We start from the raw sequence: 20,595 nt of genomic DNA on the forward strand, positions 1-20,595 counted from the left end.
CAGAAGAGTGTATGGGTTCTGAATTTGAGTTCTGGTATTTTGTAAGAGTAGAAAGTGCTCTTACCTACTGAGCCATTTCTCCAGTCACACCCCATTTGATTTCAGATGAACTATCCTCACAGGAGAGATATTTTTCATACTTACACTATTCTGTCTTAGATCCTAACTTTCTAAATTGCTTCATTCTACTTTGTTATTACATAAAGGCCTAATTCAAAGTATGCAGTTACAAAAAGGGTTAACAAATTTATGTACTTTTTTATACTTAATTTTCAAGATTATTTCAATATTGATTAAACATAAGTAAATAAATGCTTATATTTTTGTTTTGATGATACATGCTAGTTTATGACAATATTGGTTGAATATTACTTTTATTAATGCTGTCTTTCATATAGATATGCTGAGTAATTAGGTATAAGAACTAAAAAGAAAGTAAAAACTTCGTGATAGCAAGTATTAGCCAATGAGGTTTTTTGATTTGGGGGGTTTTTTTTTGTTTGTTTGTTTTGTTTTTTTGGTTTTTGGTTTTTGGTTTTTTGAGCCAGGGTTTCTCTGTGTAGCCCAGGCTGTCCTGGAACTCACTCTGTAGACCAGGCTGGCCTCGAACTCAGAAATCCACCTGCCCCTGCTTCCCAAGTACTGGGATTAAAGGCATGTGCCACCACTGCCCGGCGCCAATGAGGTTTTTAACATGCTCAATTTGTAATTGTCATTGTTTATCAGTGTGTACATATTTTGTTGAAAAGATTTAGTCAATAGTGATTACTTATCATACTAATATCTACTTTTGGGTTGAAGGCTCTTTTTGGTATAAGACTACTATATAAGTACTTTTATTATTGATATTTCTGAATATGATCAACTCATATCCAGGGATTAGCTTTAATGTATAATTTTAAGAAGATAATTTTTCTATAAAGGGCTTTTTTTCAATTTTTTATTAGATATTTTCTTCTTTTACATTTCAAATGCTATCCAGAAAGTCCCCTATACCCTCCCCCGACCCTGTTCCCCTGTACTGGGGCATATAAAGTTTGCTAGACCAAGGGACCTCTCTTCCCAATGATGGCCGACTAGGCCATCTTCTGCTACATATGCAGCTAGAGAAACGAGTTCTGGAGGTACTGGCTAGTTCATATTGTTGTTCCACCAATAGGGTTGCAGACCCCTTCAGTTTCTTGGGTGCTTTCTCTAGCTCCTCCATTGGGGGCCCTGTGATCCATCCAATAGATGACTGTGAGCATCCACTTTTGTATTTGCCAGGCACTGGCATAGCTTCACACGAGACAGCTATATCAGGCAGGGTCCTTTCAGCAAAATCTTGCTGGCATGTGGAATAGTGTCTGCATTTGGTGGCTGATTATGGGATGGATCCCCAGGTAGGGTAGTCTCTGGATGGTCCATCCTTTCGTCTTAGTTCCAAACTTTGTCTCTGTAACCCCTTCTATGGGTATTTTGTTCCCTATTCTAGGGAGGAATGAAGTATCCATGCGTTGGTCTTCCTTCTTCTTGATTTTCTTGTATTTTGCAAATTGTATCTTGGGTATTCTAATTTCTGGGCTAATATCCACTTATCAGTGAGTGCATATCAAGTGATTTCTTTTGTGATTGGGTTACCTCAGTCAGGATGATATCCTCCAGATACATCCATTTGCACAAGAATTTCATAAATTCATTGTTTTTAAAAGCTGAGTAGTACTCCATTGTGTAAATGTACCACATTTTCTGTATCCATTCCTCTGTTGAGGGACATCTGGGTTCTTTCCAGCTTCTGGCTATTATAAATAAGGCTGCTATGAACATAGTGGAGCATGTGTCCTTATTACCAGTTGGAACATCTTCTGGGTATATGCTCAGGAAAGGTATTGCTGGATCTTCCGGTAGTACTATGTCCAATTTTCTGAGGAACTGCCAGACTGATTTTCAGAATGGTTGTACAAGCTTGAAATCCCACCAGCAATGGAGGAGTGTTCCTCTTCTCCACATCCTCTCCAGCATCTGCTTATAAAGGGCTTTTTCTTCTTTATTGTGTATTATAAAATGTTCCTACTACAGATAGGTTAATGTTTTTACTGTTTTCCCTTCTGATATAAGAATAAACAGATAATTTGTGGGTCTTAAGAAAGAGGAATAGTTTGAAACTAGAGTGTTTGATTTTCTTATCTTTCTTCCCTAACGATTAACCTCACCCCAGATATTTTCAGCTATTAGATCCTAAAATATATCAGTTAATAGAAATTAACATGAATTAAACAGTCAAGGTATTCTTTGCCTTTAGGGTGATAGTAGCCAATTCCCTGAAAAGTTCTCTCATTTTTTCTTGACTGTAAAGCAAGTATCTTTTATATTCTTTTGTTCTCTTTCCTTCTCTCTCTCCCTTTTGTCCTCCCTCCTCCCCTCCCTCGCTCTCCCTTCCCTTGACCTCTCTCTCTCTCTCTCTCTCTCTCTCTCTCTCTCTCTCTCTCTCTCTCTCTCTCTTTTTTTTCTTTTGAGACAGGGTCTCACTATGTAAACTTGGCTGATCTGGAACTGATTATGTAAACCAGGCTTGCCTTGAACTCACAGAGATCCTCCTGTGTTTGCTTTCTAGGGTTGTGGGATTTAAAGACCTATACCATCACCTAGGTCTATCTTTCATTTCTTAAAGAACCAGCATATTTGTTTTCAGGATTTGTGAACCCTGGAACTAAATGCAAGCGAGGTCCATTTCACAGCTTAGTTCCTTAGAAAGCTGAAATTTTCTAGCAACTTTTTAATTGGCTTGTCAACAAAAGAATGACACTTAAGGTTCTCATTAAGGCACAATGCCTATGGAAGTTAGACTATTCAAATGATATTTATGATTAATACAAGCTTATACTCTTATTTCAGCCATTGCTGTGTGGGCTTAGAGCCAGGAGAAGATGGAGAAGAATTTTACAAGGAGTTACTTCCATCAGCTGCTGAAAATTTTCTTATCCTGGGGAGAAGGTTACAAACATGTTTCATCAATGCAACTAAGGTATAAGTGTTGTATAGCCAAATAATTTTCATTTTTTTTTCACTGTATAGCCCAAGCTAGCTTCATATTCGGTGTATAGCTTTGCAGGTCTCAAGAGTTTCAGTCCTTTTGTTTCAACCTCCTCAGCACTGGGATTACTAGGATGTATGCCATATCTATCCCTTCCTAAGTTATCCCCTGTCATTTTTCAAATATGCCATATCTGGCTGAACATACAAGTAGAGAAGTGAATTTAAACATCTTTAAGCTAAAAATTACAACCAAGAAATTAATCTCTAAATTAGAAAAATTGAAAATGTTAGCTAAAGAATACTGTATGATTTTTAAAGAGTTTGTCTTACCCCTTAATGTGAGGAAACATGCATATATACTTATATCCACGGCATAACTTCATTCCAGACTGTAATAGCTGTTTCAGACTTTTAATTGCTGACACTTCAGGCTAGTTAGACCATAGCTTTTATTTATTTTATTTATTTTTTAATTTTTTTGGTTTTATTGAGACAGGGTTCCCTGTGTAGTCCTGGCTGTCCTGGAACTCACTTTTTAGACCAAGCTGGCCTCGAACTCAGAAATCCACCTGTCTCTGCCTCCCAAGTGCTGGGAATAAAGGTGTGCACCACCACGCCCGGCAGCTTTTATTTTTTATTTGACACATAAAGTTTTACATACTTTAAGGGAACTATGTAATGTTTTGATACCTTTATATTTTATGTAATGTTTGTATACAGAGAAAAAGAGAGGCTGGGAGGGGAAGAGGGAAGAGGAGATCATGGAGAAAATGATTCTTTGCCTTATCAAGTACCTATTTCAGATCTTCAGATTGTGGAGCTGTTGGGCAAAATCCAGGCCTTGTGTATGGAAATCAGTATTCTAGTATCCAGGAATGTTCTGCATCTAGTCTACTTTCTGTAAAGAAGTGCCACATCAGTATATCAGACTTTGAAAATGTAATCTGTGAACACACCCTAGAACAGCAGCAAATGCCATACTATGCTTTGAATTTGTAATAAGGCCTTTTCATTATGAGAAGCAAACTTTTGAAGACCTTGTATTCTACCATCCTTAAGTGTCCAACCCTGTTAGATCTATTTTCATATTTCTTAGTGTAGAACACTACGTATGCTGTATAAGCAAAGAATCCTGCCTAATGAGAAGTCATTAGGAATTTACTTAGCACTGTTGCTTATTAAGGTAGTCATGTCCTTTATCTGTTGGATGGTATTGGCAGCTTCTGTTTCCATTCTTGTAGATGACTAAATCAATCATATAACTAACTTATCAGTTTCCCATCTATGGTGCCCATTCTTCCTCTAACCAACTTGACCTGACCTTAAGTGATTATCAAGATTGTCTCACTGTGCTCAGTCAGACCTTGAGTGTATTTGTGCTCAGTCCTCAGTCCTAACTCTGAGGGTAGGAATAGGACCAGAAGTTGAGAATTTCCTCATCTTCAGTTCTTTTTGAGTTAGTTGAATTAAGCTAGCGTAGAATGGCCCCGCAGGGAATTCAGATTCCAATTTGAATACCAAAGACTTCTCATCTTCATTTATTATGAATTACCATATAGGTGATTGGAATCAAACCCAGGTCCCCTGAAAGAGCAGCCTGTGATCTTAACCACTAAGCTATCTCTCTACCTCCTTAATTCCACTCTTTCAATTATTTTTTTTAATATGTGTGTTAGCTAAACAACATTTATATGCAGTAATCACACTGTTGGACTTATTATATTTATTTAAAAGGAGTGAGATTAATATCAAAACATCTTTACTCCTATGTTTATTGCAGCACTATTTACGATAGTCAAAAATAGTAATAACCTAAATATCAGAAATCAGTGCATAAATAATGAAATAAAAAGGGCAGATTTCTGTCATTTGCAACACCATGGAAAGAAATGAAGGCCAGTAAGTGAAGTAGGCCACACCAGAAAGTCACATACTGTATGAATTCAATGACATATAGAATCTAAAACAAGCTCATCTCCTAGAAGTTGAGACTTGAAAACTGGTTACCAGAGGCTAGGGATAATAGAAGAGGAAAGATGAGAGAAAGTTTAACAATGGGTATTTTGTAATATTTAGTTTAAGGTATTTTATGTCATATGGGATGATTATATATGATAATGGTAAACCTTTACTTTAAAAAAGAATAGTTTTATTTTGAATATTAAAGAAATTAGTAAATAGTTGTCTCATTATTCTGACATTCATATAAACTCAATTCTATTGAGAAAACTGCAAGCTCATATAGTTTATAGCAACTCCTAATTAGCCATTAAGAGAATTATAGACTAGAAATGGCTCATGGCCTTAGGACTTGGGAAGTTGATTCAGTAGGACTGCTCAGTCCCAAGCCAGCCTGGGCTACTGAGTGAATTACCTGAAAATCAGCACAAGACAGGTTTACTTAACGTATATGATATAATCAGAAATGTAATGTGCATAGGAAAGAATAGAGATAGAAAGACCAATTGAGATAGATTTTTTTCCCCCATTTTTTCCTAGGATAGAGCTTCACTATGCAGCCCAAATAATGTTAAACTCACACTCTTCCTGCCTCAGTCTTTTGACTGCTGGAACATAGATTCCCATCATTACACCTTGCTAAAAGGAGGCTTTTTATGAGTGAAGTATTTCTTGATCATGAGTCAGACAGGCCAATTTCTGGGAGTTTGAGGCCAGTCTAGTCCGTTTAGAATTCCAGGTCAGCCAGGTAATGAAACCCTGTCTCAAAATTCAAAACAAATATATATGGTAGCTCACAACCTCCTATAATTGACGACCTTCTCTTCTGGCCTCCTCAGGCAACGCTTAGATGTGATGCGCATTTATATACACGCATGGAAAAACACTCATACATATTAAAAATAAAACGAATGGAATTCAATGAGAAATTTAACAATATGGACAATATAAGAAATATTGTTGGCAGAAGATTTAACTCAGAGATCATATATTCTACATCTGGAATTTTGGTGGCCATTAGCCTACTTGGAAGCTTTCAAGAAAATTTTTAAGAATTTGATATTTGTGGGTAGTATAAAATATGGTAGGACATATATTAGATGTTCTAGCCCAGGCTACATATAGTTTTTTGAATCCATATCAAAAGAGAAAAATACCTATTCAAGAACTTTGAAATGTTTTAATGGCAAATTTTGTTAACACAAGTCAGGGGTTATAAATTAATGATTGACATCATCTAACAGGCTTTTAAAGTATAGTATAGACATCTAGAAATACAGGGTCTTTCTTTGATATTGACAACAAAAAATTATGGTGACCTGTCTTGTTGTATCTTTGGATGAAATTAGAAAAGCAATTTACTAGACTAAGGAATCATAGTTTAATGTGACACTTTTTACGTTTGGTGGTTTTATAGGAAAAGACAAGTTATTTAAGTTAATGTGTGTTTTGTTTGCTTGCTTTAACTGTTGCTATCAATTTTATGGTACAGTAGAAACATTCAGGATCTGAGTTGGTTTATACAACTTTACATTAAAGTTAAATAGTCAGCAAATGACAGACATAGTCAATGTAATCTGTTTTGTCTCCTGTTGTGGCACTATTAATACCTTTTCACAAGATTAGTTTCAGCAAAAAACATTGTTTATTTACTTGGTATATATTAATGGAACATTTACTATACATCAGAATTGTAGACAGTGAATTATAATAGGCATTATAATTATAATAGAATATGAATTATAATCGCATGCTCTCTGCTCTCATAAAGTATTAGAGTAGATACTTAGAACTGGAAAATTCTATTAATAATGCCTAACATGCTTACATTTTCATATTATCAGGGTTTTTAATCCTGGCTATATAATGAAGTCACTCACCTGACTGTGAAAATACAAGTGTCTGGGCTTTAGCTTTGGAAATTGAGATCCTGTATATTTGGATATGTGCAGAGAGGTTGTTTAAAAGTTCCACAAATCATTCTGATGCATTTCAAGCATTAAGTTCTAGTGTATCCATCTGTAATTCGTAAGCTACTTACTTTGTTTATGTTTTGTCTGGGTAATTACTATGAATTAGGAGAGTTCATATACTAAAACCACAGGTTGCACAAATGAAGAAACAAAGCACAGAAGATCAGGTACTTTATATATAAATAGCTATTGAATTTGGAAATCAAGGCTGCTGACTACTCTGGAGAAGTCTTAAGAAAAGTAGATTAGAAAAGTAAATTGGTTTTATCTTTTGTATTAAGGGTGAAGAGCAAGATAAATTACTACATTTTTTCCAAATTGTGACTGATTCTCTCTTCTGGTTATTGGGAGGTCATGTTCAACTGATACAGAATGGTAAGAAAGAAATACTGCTTAATATAACTAATGTCATGCAGCATTTGCTTTATAAATGCCCAATTAAAGGAACTATTCCTGAAATATAACTTTCTTCTATGTTTAGAAAATCTGAGAGATGGATTCATTTAAGTTTGAACTGTTTAGGAAAGTAATTTTTTAAAATTATAGTTAGTGTTACAAGTTTAGCTTTAGATTTCTAGAGAAATCCCCATATACAGAGTAAATAGAGTTTCACTCATAATCTGAAAGGACAAGCTGTTATAAAATTTTACCAAACTTTAAAGTTATTTCATTGAATATTGTTTTACATTGAAAATTATAAATATGTATTAATTTTATGTTTTCATAGGACTAAAACCGTACTCTTTTATGATAATCATGACACAATTCTTACTCTTTAAAAAATTTTCACATTACATAAATGCTATACCATGGTTTTTTTCCCCAGATATTCACACTTGAATCTTTAATTCTACATCCTTTCAGAATCATTCATGCATGTAAAGAGTCACATAATTCTTTAAGTATAAAAGCACATTCCTAGGGATTGTAATCTATACCATTTACCACTTTCTAAAGGCTACCTCTTTGATATTAGTGTAACTAGTACTTTTGGTAGTTGTAGCCATTTAGCTAAGTGAGTGACTAAATACTTTTTTATTTAAAGTATTATCTTTTTTCCTATAATATATATCAACCATTGTTACAAATTCCTAATTTAAAGACTTTTTAAACAAAAAATATAAGGCTGTTAGACTTGACTTGATATAAAGGCATATAAAGGAGAAAGAGAATACTTGAATCATTTTTTAAAATGCCATATTCCATTTTGAAAAGAACTATAATAAAATGATAGTATATCTAGGATTAATGTGAAACCATAATATAGTTATAAAAATTTGTTAAATGTTTATAAAATTACTGAGCAAAAACCCAAATATATATATTAAAATATTTTTAATAATATTTCCATGTAAAATGTTTCACACCTATGAAGAAAGTTACTGACCTGTAGGCCTGGGATAGGAAGTGTATACAAATGAACTTGAAGTGTCTTAAATACCAGATATAAAGGAAGCAATTAAACTTTACCAGTATTAAAAGGACTCAGAAGCCAACACACAGAGGCCTCTACTAGGACTGGTGAGCTGGCTCAACAGATAAGGAGAGGAATTTTTATTTTCGTTTAAAAGGCTTCTGCTAGCCAAATAAGGAAAAGTTGAGTTAAAAGTTTAATATACCAGCTAAAAGTTGTGTAGTAAGTTTAACACACCAAATGTTGCTGTTGAAGCCTGCCAGAGAATACATTATTTTTGAATAAAAATTAACCTAAATCTAACTTTTATTCTACCATATACATCAATGAAATTTTCCTCTATGTGAAAGGATTCCATAAATTAATGAAGAGGGCATGAAAGAGTAGCACCTATTTTGCAATCTCTCATGAATAAGCAGATATAGGAATTAGCTACCTATTCCTGTCAACAGCTTTAAAAAGAGACAGCTAAACACTCCCAATCATTATCATAATATCACAGATAAAATTCAAAACCAAAATTTCAAATCTCCATCATTTCAATCATCTAATGCCAACTACCAAGTTTGAGGAAAGCAAAGAAACAAATTACACTCCAGGAATACAGTGGCAGAATTAAACCTGCAGAAGCTAGAGGACAATTTACATGGTTTTGTTTTCTGAATAAATTACAGAAAAAGTAAAAATGGAAGAATAATTGATTTTTTTTTAAAGATAACCATGTTTCATGAATCTTACTAGAATCTTAATTGAAACAAATTTAAAAATTCACAAACCACTTATAGGTTGGAAATCTTATCTGGCTTCTTGATGAAATTAAGAAATAATTTTCATTAAGGGATATAGTGGTTTTGCTTTTTTGTTTGTCAGTCTTGTTTCCAGGCTATGTTGCAATGTTTATGGAGAAAATAATCTGATGGCCTAGATTTGTTTCAACCTACAATGAAAGCAGATGAGAGTATAAATAAAACAAGTCTGGCCATGAATTTATTCATGGTTAAAATTTATTGACTTGCTCATGGGGAATCATTACATTATCCTGTCTGTTTTAAGTATCTTTAAATTTTCTATTACAAAAAAATTTAAAAATTGATAGGTCCTTTTCTAACAAAGAAAAAGGAAAATTTATGAACTACATGCCATATGATTTTAGTAAATTTCTGGCTATTTCCAGAGTCATTAGTAAGAGTATGACACAAATAGAAAATACACTTATTGTAATTACAGGGATTTTACTTTTAACTACTAGAGAAACAATGTAAAACAGAACTATGTTTTTTCCATGCTATTATAAAATGATATGTAATGGATAATTGGGCTATAAGTATAACTGAAGAACAGGTGTTGGTGTGGGAACAAACAAATAGAAAGCTACAGTAGTGTTCCACGGGCCAGCTTATAACATATCTGTCCTTATTTTTAATTAATCTTGTCACTCAACTGACGTAAGGAACAGAAACTGACATTTATTGGGAACATAATATTTTCTAGAACATATGCCTTTGCCTGTTAAGAGAGTTATTTATTTCTAATTTCACAGATGATGAAATGAAGATTATGGGAGGTTGTCTTAGTTAGGGTTACTATTGCTGTGGTGAAATACCATGACCAAAAACTACATGAAGAAGAAAGAGTTTATTTGGTTTATATTTCTATATCAATGTTCATCATTGAAGGAAGTAAGGGCAGGAACCTGGAGTCAGGAGCCAATGCAGAGGTCATGGAGGGCTGCTACTTACTGGCTTGTTCAATGTGACTTAACTCAGCTTGCTTTCTTATAGAAGCTAAAACCACCAGAGCAGGAATGACCTCACCCATGACAGACTAAGCCATCCCACATCAATTACTAATTTTAAAAATGCCCCTACAGCCTGATCCTGTGGAGGCATTTTCTCAATTGAGGATCCCTCCTCTATAGCTTATGTCAAGTTGACACAAAACTGATCAGGACAGAGGTTAAGCAACTTATGTAGACATTAAACACCAAGTTTTTGTAACTGGCTAATGGAGCCTAAAAATTATAAACCTAGGAAAATTTTTTATTCAGTGAAACTCATTTGTAGAAAAAAAGATTCAGATTTAGATGATGTTATATTCAATTTAAAAGAAGTAATAATAAAATTTTAGCTTGGTATTTATAGATGGCCCATTTGACTATAACTAACTTCATAAAAATGAATGACTCTAACTATGACCATTTAAAACTGCTTGCATCTATAAAAATCTTCATTATAGGGCATTCAATGCCAGAAGTTTAGCAGAAATGATCAAACTTTCATTTGATTTTAAAAAAGACAAATCCTTACTTAGGTTATTATAAAATCTTTAACATTTCTTTTTCTCTCTATTCTTTTAGTACTGCAGAGTGATCATTTCTTACACTTGCTGCAAACTGACAATGTTCAGATAGGAGCTTCAGTCATGACTCTGCTACAGAATATACTACAGATCAACAGGTGACTTAATTTACACAATTTTTAATCAGAAGCATTACTAATTTTATGATAGTTTGTCAAAATCTACTACATATGACTTATACATGAAATTTAAGTTCTCTTATGATTGACTTTTAGTAAAAGGTAATATAAAATACTATAAAAGATTAGAAATTTGTTATCAAATTATAATCTAAAAGCTATAGAAAATTTCAGGCTTAGAAAGAGAATTTTTGTGACACCTAAAGAAAAATATTGGGATCACAGTAAAAAATGTTTACTTACATATTTAATAAGCAGCAAATTAAATATCATAGTATATGCTAAAAAATAGCATAAAAGAAGTAATAGGTAATTCTTAGGATCCAAACAGAAAGAATGTACTTAGTGGAATTACTCATTTTTTCACTTGAATATGGGTTTATTCATCAGGTCTCATGGACCACAATTACTGTGTTTCTCCTAGTGTTTACAATGTTTATTTGGATATAATCTTGTCTTCAATGAGTGACAGTTGAATAGTGAGACAGAAATCATTACATTTTGGTATATTAATATGCAATGTTAATGTTATCCACAAATGTTAAGAATTGTATTCTAACTAAACTGAGTGAAGATGCATCCTGGAGAAGTTAAAGCCCAAGATGAAACTTTGAAGATAAATTGTCCAGGGAGGATGAGGAAAAAGCAGTATTTCTAGGCAGAGGTAACTGCATGAGCCAGCTTTGTTGTCAGACAACAGAGAAGCGTTATGCTGTGGGTGAAAGTAGAGAAGATTTGTCCTGCTGGGATTTAAAGTTCAGTATCAGTTTATAGCCAGCACATTTTGAAGAGACTTGATATATGTTATAAAAGCATATCTTAAAGACAAAAAAATGGAAGATTTTTTTTTAAGTAGATGAGTATAGTCTGATTACATTTCAGTATTATTACTCTGGTTACTGATGGAGAAAAGATGAGAGCAAAACTAGATAAAGAAGACAATTGGAAGAGTAGAGGTATTTTAGGGTTGGGACACTTGCCTTGGATGTTAAACATCCTAAATTTTTTGCCCAATAGTGGGGAAAAATATGAGGCAGAACCATAGCAATTCAAGTAAAGTAATAAAGTCTTGGAAGTGGTAATAGGGATTTTTTTTTTAATTAAAATCACCAGACCTTTGTTTCTACTTTAGATTAAAATAGAATTACAAGGATGAATTTACTGGACCATTAGGGGAAAAGAAAAAGACAAATTATGAAGGATCAATTCCTCAATAAACTGAACACGACTCAGTATATGAATGAAAACCTAGAGTGGGATTGGGGAGAGTAAGTAAATTTAGGGTAATTAGCTTTCTGTCATTGTAACAAACTACGTGAGATAACAGATATATACAGAGAAAAGATTGACTTTGGCTCATGATTTTGGAGCCTCCAGTACATGACTATTTGTCCTGGTTTGAGCCTGTAGTGAGGCAGTGTATCACAGTGAGAACAGGTAGCAGGGCAAAGCTACTCACTTACAGCCATGAAGTAACACAAAGAGAGAAAGGACCATGCCCCTAATGATCTCCAGGCCTCCCAGTAACGTCCCACTCCTTAAACATTCAGACAGTTCCCAATAGCTCCTTCCTCGAGACTGAGCTTTGCATACATGAGCCTTGGGAGCACATTCGAGATCCAAACTGTACAAAAAGCTTCATAGCTGCCCTGAATTAGTACTAAGTTTTTAGGATGTCGTATAGCAGGAAAGTTTGAGTTCAAGAAATAAATTAATTAAATTAAATATAAAAACAAAAAACAAAAAAAAGAAAAAGAAAAGAAATAAAGCTGAGAATCTAAGAAAAACAAGATGCCGAAAATTTACAAGACAAAATACTAGCAAAGAGTTATATTAGAGATCTATAGATGGGTTCTCTTCAAAAATGTAGTAGAGTACCAATCAACTTATACATGTAAAAAAGTACCCACTTCTTTTAAATATGAGGGAACATTTTCTAAAAGGCATATCTAGTGTCTTTAACTCTCAGTAAACTTAAGAGGATTTAAATAATAACTGGGCTATAACTGGAATGAGGTTGGAGGTTGGACATGAGTGATGTGCAGATCTCTGAAAAGTACCTAAATAATGTAACACAATACACCTACGTAACATACAAGACAAAGAAGAAACTGAAAGAAAAATAGGAAAATTTTTTAAATAAACAGATTGTGAAAATAACATGAGAATTTCTGAGGTACATCTTAATTCAAACAATACTTAGGAGAAATTTTTTATTTTAAAAATCTCAACTCTTAACCTAAAGTCAATGAAAACAATAGAAAAGATAAGAAAGCATAAGCTGAATCTGAGAAAATGAATGAAATGAACCTACAGCAAAAGTGGTTAGGAAAGAAACAGAGCTTCCAGCAACTTAGGTAAAAATTTAGAGGAACAATATCATTTACTGTCATTCAAAAGTCACAAAGGAGCAATATGAACAACTTTATGCTATAAACTTAACAAGTTAGATGAGATAGACAAGTTCTCTTTTTAACACTGCATTTTTCAATTTGTTTTTCATACAATACTGAATGAAAAAAAAGTAGAAAAGAAAGGAACGTGATTGTTCCTAGGTATGGTGGAGGAGAAGATTTACTGTAGAATGTGAGAGAGCATAGCCAGAAGCAGGGACATCTGGGAGAGCCGAGAGTGGACATGACCCTGATCCATGTGAGGAGGGGGGAGGGGGAAGGAGAGGAGAACCAGGTACAGCAGCGTCAATGCCTAAAGAGTAGACAAAAGAGCCAGGTGGGATTATATAGGAAAGGGCAGCCCAGCTCCTAGGTTGGAGAAGTTTGGGGTAGGGGTGGGGTATGCCAACCAAGAGGGCCCTGTAACAGGTATCTACTGAGGAATGCAGAGAGAACCTGGCAGCCAGCATCTACTTTGATGTGTTACATAGGCACCTCTGCCATTTGTCCCAGGCTTGAAACCTAAACATACATTTTTATTTTTAATTTTTTTCCCTTTTCAAGACAAGATCTCTCTGTGTAGCTCTAGCTGTCCTGGAACTTACTCTGTAGATAAGGTTGGCCTTGAACTCAGATATTCACCTGCCTCTGTCTCCCAAGAGCTAGGATTAAAGGCGTGCACTACCACTACCACTACCACCACCACCACCACCACCACCACCATCTGCCTGGCTTGATCAAGATTTTTCGCCTTTCCTAGTTTCTTTCAGGTCCTCCCTACCTCTCCCTAGTACCTAGCAAACTTTATGTTCTTTTTCTCTCTTTAAAAATGAAAAAAAAATCAAGAAACACAGAACCCCACTAAAAACCAGAAACAAACATAAAAACAAAGAAACAAAAGGCCAGTAAAACAAAAGCCCAAACAAAACAGCAAAACAAAAAGTTCACAATAGTAATAAAAAAATGATAGTTAAAAAAATGTCAAAGGGCCGGGCGTGGTGGCGCACGCCTTTAATCCCAGCACTCGGGAGGCAGAGGCAGGTGGATTTCTGAGTTCAAGGCCAGCCTGGTCTACAAAGTGAGTTTCAGGACAACCAGGGCTATACAAAGAAACCCTGTCTCAAAAAAAAAAAAAAAAAAAAAAAAAAAAAAAAAAAAAAAAAGAGAAAAAAAATGTCAAAGGAAATGAAATGTTCTTTATAAATTAAGTGCATGTATGTCATTTATTTGTTGAATCTTATTGCAGTCTTGTAATTTGTCACCTTGAAGACTTAGAAGCACTTGTTTAATCTTACAGTTTTTTAAATTTTCAATTTTATAACAAGTTTCTCTGAGAGGAAAGAAGGGACCTTCATTTACTTTGTATTTTCTATTGGAAATAGAAAGTCTATGGTTTCCTGCCCACAGTAGGAAATCTGAAATGTTAGTTGGCTTAATATCTTAGAATCCAAATTCTCAGAACCAAGTTATATGCTTTAAAAGGTGGCTATCTTCATGAACTAGGCCACCATACACACAGGCATTTAAGTTACTGAAACTTTTATTTTAAATTTGTTGTGATAACCATATATGAATTATTAATTATGCTTTTTTATTCTATCCTATTAGTGGTAATTTACTCAAAATAGAAGGAAAAGCCCTGCATTCTATTTTAGATGAAATTCTTTTCAAGCTTTTGTCAACTCCTAGTCCAGTCATAAGAAGTACTGCTACAAAGCTCCTGCTAGTACTGGCTGAATCCCATCAGGAAATTTTGATTTTACTGAGACTAAGTGCCTGCTATAAAGGTAGGACATACATATTTTCTTTATTTGATATTAGCAAAGACAAAAATGTATTGATAGTTTATGAATGGTAAAATCCTTATATTTTGAAAAGTTAGTAGCTGAACTGTGCAGGCAAACCTATTACAACATATACCATTTTAGAACAGATGTCACTATATGATCAACAGACAACATGCATATTTTGTTGATGGTGTTCTAATAAATGTTTAATCCCTTTCTGACAAAAATATTTATATTGAACATACCAAATAGTGTAATAATGACCAAAGATGTCTATGACCTTATCAATAGAGGAGAAAATACAATTGTGCATTATTATCAGGTAATAGTTAATTCCTTACTTTTTACTTCCTTTACTCAAAAAATATTATATACATACATATAATATGTAACATATATAATTATATAACAATTTTATATATCACATATGTATGATATTTGTTCATATTTTTAGTATATTATATATGTGTGTGTTTGTATATACCATATGAATATATATCACATCCAAACTCAAATACATTGATTAAAAAGTCATAAGCCTTAAGAGTAAATGAACTCATTGTTAACTACCATTCTTGTGTGAAAGTGTTAATTTAATTGAACACTTAACTGATTGTAAGACTATCCTCCATACTTACATTTCATTCCTTTAGTATATTGGATATTCTTATCCGTATAGACATGGAATAAGAGGCATGAAAAAATTAGGTCATTTACTAAATACTAGTTTACCAACTACCATCCAAAATTCTATGTTAGCTTTATGTTGTTTTTTTAACCAATATTATTTATATTCAGTATAGTAAAATATGGGTTTCTAGTTCATTAAATATGCTTAATATAGAATGCTTCATGGCACTTTTAAAATTGGTAGGGTCTGTTAATTACTAATCAATTAGAATAAACTTTAATCTTAATGATTTGAAAGACATTTTAGTAACTTTCTTTATTTGTCATTAATATAGATAATTTAATTATTTTATATATTGCAAGAAAAGAGAATAAGCACCAGTATTAGACCTCTAGTTGTTATTATGCCAGACATACATTTTTTCAATACTGCAGCTAGATTTCTACAGAAATATGAACGTCCATTCCAGGCGCGGTAGCATACGCCTTTAATCCCAGCACTTGAGAGGCAGAGACAGATAGATCTCTGTGAGCTCAAGGACAGCCTGGTCTATGTAGTGGTGTACTAGGACAGCCAGAGCTACATAGTGAGCTCTGTCTCAACCCCAAACTCTAATAAAAAAGCAAAAGCAACAAAAAAGTAAAATTGACCTTAATATTCTTTGATTGATAAAATTGCAGCAGTAGAATTTACTCAAGTTTACTAAGATATTTTGCAGTTGTAAGTGTTGCTGAGAACTTGGATCTCAAAGAATGTATAATGCATTCAAAGATCCATATGATGGCAGCTTATTTATATTTATTATCTCACATTCTTTAGACTCAAAGGTTACAGTGTACCTTTTATGATACTGTGTTATTTGAGAATTAAAATGCAGTATCCTAATGTCATAGCACTTTTACTTCCAAATTATAGATGTTAGTTTAAGAAGAATTGGTTAATGAAACTTGTTAATAGCAAATAATAATAACCTGCTTAAGTGCTTCCACAAGGTAGGCATACATAGATGATATGTTTATAATTTATTTTCTTAAGAATGTTTCAGTTTAAGATGTTTGTGTTGAAAAGAAAACAAATTCTTTTTTCTCTGACTTATTGCAATTATTTTAGACATTTTTACATTCAGATGTCACAAGTGAAGGACATAAAAATGATCAGAACAGAGGAAGATTGGAAAGACTTCAATATAGAAATTGTTGAGAAAAAGAAAAACCATATACTTAATCATCTTGTTATATTTATTCATTTTCAAACCAGACTTTAACTTCATTAATACTTAGATAACAAAAAAATCTTACTTTATTGATAATTGTTTTGTTTTGTTATTATATTTCAGGACTTAGAAGTCTGCTAAATAAACAGGAAACTCTTACAGAATTTAGTCGAGAACTTAGACAGCTCGTTGATCTTTTAACCCCTAAGATCCATCAGGAAGTAGAAGAACAGGTATTATAAAAATAATTTGTGTGATATTTGATAACTGTATTGAACTTTGGTTCTTCCTAAATATGCCTCACTTTCGTTCTCTTAACACTTTAAGCAAAATATTATTCCTGCCCAGTAGATTTCAATTTCAACACAATTTCAATCTCCCTTTTATATCTATTTATACATTTGAGCAGGCCAATTTTTTTTCATGATGTCTCATGAAATCCCCTATTTACTGTTTTATCAGTAAGCCATTTAAACTTCATTTTCATTAAAAATATCTATCATTTTACAAGCTATATATGGCCACCTGTGGCGAGCCTTTCTTATTCATTGATACAAAATAATACATGTATAAAATTATGTTTGATATGTGAGAGGTTTTATTTTATCACACTTCCTCAACACATACTCAAAATGGAGGCTCCAGCTAACTTCTGTAGAAAGAGACACACTTTTATGATTTTCAGGTGAGGCCTTAAAATAAATATGAAAAATAGTCTAAAATAATAAAATATATTTTTGGAGTAAAAGGAAATGAGATAATTCTGTACCTAAAATCTTAAATGGTAATTGAAAAGAAGTGCAGTTTAGGCAAGAGAATGAAAGGAGAAATTTGGAAGGAAGAGAGTAAAGGAAAAGAATTTTACTTCCATAGACTATTTTCAACATTATACAGGTGATGAACATACTCAAAACAGCATCCTAAAAGCTTACAGAATTAAAACAGATTTGCATTACTACACATACATAGTCAGCAGAACTTACATAGTCTAGGCCTAATCAAGTTGATAATTCTAAAAGGACTGGAGCAATGGCTTAACAGTTAAGACTGTGTACTGCTCTTGCAGAGGGCCTGAATTCTGTTGTCAGCACCCATGTTGGATGGCTCAGAAATGCCTGCACCTCCAGTTCTAGGGGGATTTAAAACCTCTGCCTTCTACACATGTGCATGCACACACATACGCATAATTAAAATAATAAAGATAAATCTTTTAAAAGTACTAAACATTACCAAGATAGCTCCCTGGCCATGGTGGCACATTTAATCCTGGTGCTTCAGAGGCTAGGGCAGCAGGATCATAATATTGGATCAACATTGGCTATCTAACAAAATGTAGTTTCAAAAACAAAACCCAACAAAACAAAAGACATTAGCCCAAAATAGTTTATGAAAGATTAAGGCAGAACTGTGAAGTCCTTGAAAAGGAAGTAAGATCAGAAGAGCTAACTAGACTGTCTTGAATATGTTCTAGATGTTACCTGAGCTTAGCATCTTATGTCTGGAAAGTGAGATATAGTGAGTTTACTTGGACGTTTTGGGCCTGATGAACTTCATGTTTCTGGCTACCCGTCTGTCTCAGATGATGATTACCACTTATCCTGGCCTGCGGTTTTAAAAGATAAACTTCTCAAAAAGACTTTTTTAGAGATGTATCAAAATTATTTCTGGTATATAATTTCAGAAACTACATAAAGCAGCTTGCTTGATTCAAGCCTATTGGAAAGGTTTCCAGACCAGAAAGAGATTAAAGAAGCTTCCGTCTGCTGTGATTGCCTTGCAGAGGAGTTTCAGGTAGAAAACCCAAACCAAACTGTTGGTAGAAATGATAATCTAGCTTTGCATGTAAATTTGTAATCCCACCGACCCACCAAAAAAAAAAAAAAAAAAAAAAAAAAAAAAAAAAAAAAAAAAAGAAAAAAAGAAACAATATAAGAGCATTACCAGAGCACAGTTAAATGCAAGTGGGAGAGGGGAGTGTTTGTGTGTGTGGTTTTTTCTTTTCTTTTTACTTTCCTAATGTGTGTTGTTTTATTCTTGTCTTTATTCTGTTCCATAGTGTTACTGAGTACCAACGCTCAAGTAACCAGGTACCCTTTCAGAACAAAGGGCATAATAAGACAAATCTGATGGAATCCAATACTCAATCCTGTCCACTTCCTATCCAGGTTTGTGGGCCAATCCTGAAGAGGGAGCCAGTGAAATTTATATTATTAAATCCTCAAAACCAGCAGTGCTCATAAGTGCTCATATATAGAATTATATTTGTGGATACATAAAGATTAAAGATGTTAACCAAGATTTCCTGAGTAAATATGGCACGGGTAACTGTGATCCTTTAGATATGACAAAACTGTCAATCTCTACATCAGTTATATTGAAAAATGTGGGTCACTTTCTGATGACTAACCTAGCCACATTCTTAAAGGTTACAGAACAAACCATAGCAAAAATAAATTTAAAAAGTAGTTAATACTGATTATAAAGTAGACCCATTCAGAGGTAACTTTATTTTCATTCATCATTACTTAAAGCTAAATTTAACTCACTAAAATGAAACTGACATATTACAGAAGTAACCTTTAAAAACTGAAACCACACTTTTAATAATTGCAGCTGCATTTCTGTTACAAAAACATCTAAAAATAACTTCAAAATTGTCACACAATCACTCTATGTTATTTAGTAGATATCCTATAAAAACTTTCTTCTAGACAAATTTAAAGACAAGTATTTTTACTTTTGGGCATGAGTATTATCAGCAAAGAAAGTATCAAGTTTTCAAACATTCATCAAGTAGATTGTGAGTGTGTGTGCACGTGTGTGTGTGTGTGTGTGTGTGTGTGTACACATGCATACATATACATACATAGAGAGAGGGGGTGGAAAAATGTGTGAGTTTTATTTATGTGTATATTGTTTTACATATATAGTTATATGAAAATATTCCAAAATTGTGCGTGTGTGTGTATGTGCATATATGGAAAGAGAGAGTTACAGACTTGAGTTTGTAACTGGCTTTAGCAACTTGACAAGTTATCAAAATTCTTAGCCTCAAATTTCAAATCTAGAAAATAGAGATAATGCCTGTGTTTCGTAGCACAGGCCAGTAATCTCACCTACTCAGGAAACAAAGGCAGGAAGAACATATGTTTAAACCCAGCCTGGATTACAGAATGAGATCAAAGCTGCTACTGCTGGACAATTTAGTAGAGACCCTGTCTCAAAGAGTATAAGGAGGACTGGATATAGTTCAATGGTAGAACATTTACCTAGCATGAACAAACCTTAGGGTGACTTCCCAGCACTGTAAAAATTAAATGAATGAATTACTAAAGTTCATGTACCTCACAAGGTTGAGATAATACATTTAGGATAATTTAAAAGGTTTTAGTATATGGCACTTTAAAAATAGGATTGAAAAATATGTATAATTTCTGCCCTTAATGTATACAATTCTAGATTAGGGTTTAGTTTAATGATAGAATGCATAGTTAGCATAAAGTCTAATCACTACACTGAAAAGAAGAAAACCTCAGGACCTAAGGATTGTGAGCTCATTTTTGTAGAAGTGTATGTACAGAATCTAATTAATACTTAATCATTTTAAAAATTTTAAGTTAGCATACAGAGTAATGAATTTCTTTATAGCATTTTCACACACACATGCTGTTAAACTTTGTTTTCACTCACTCCATCACTACACTCACCATACTCCTTGTCTCCACCTCTGGCT

At 33.5% G+C, this 20,595-nt stretch overlaps 2 protein-coding genes across 11 annotated transcripts in view; one reads left to right on the top strand and one right to left on the bottom strand.

Annotated features, from left to right (window-relative positions):
* Positions 1-20,595, bottom strand: part of Eaf2 (ELL associated factor 2) — an 82,185-nt gene that overhangs the window by 39,758 nt on the left and 21,832 nt on the right. The gene's annotated exons all lie outside the window — the stretch shown is intronic.
* The window catches only part of Iqcb1 (IQ calmodulin-binding motif containing 1), a 44,360-nt gene that overhangs the window by 4,282 nt on the left and 19,483 nt on the right, over positions 1-20,595 (top strand). For 7 of the 8 annotated variants that reach the window (XM_006522249.3, XM_006522247.3, XM_030249154.1 and 4 more), the window contains 6 exons: positions 2,875-3,004; positions 7,229-7,322; positions 10,718-10,817; positions 14,840-15,018; positions 16,986-17,095; positions 18,544-18,653. In XM_006522249.3, the coding sequence (XP_006522312.1) occupies positions 2,875-3,004; positions 7,229-7,322; positions 10,718-10,817; positions 14,840-15,018; positions 16,986-17,095; positions 18,544-18,653 (723 nt within the window). The remainder of the gene's footprint in view (positions 1-2,874; positions 3,005-7,228; positions 7,323-10,717; positions 10,818-14,839; positions 15,019-16,985; positions 17,096-18,543; positions 18,654-20,595) is intronic. The other variant, XM_017317037.1, reaches the window with a different exon arrangement.

This window comes from Mus musculus, chromosome 16 (genome assembly GCF_000001635.26).
Source record: "Mus musculus strain C57BL/6J chromosome 16, GRCm38.p6 C57BL/6J".
Taxonomy (NCBI): Eukaryota; Metazoa; Chordata; class Mammalia; order Rodentia; family Muridae; genus Mus; species Mus musculus.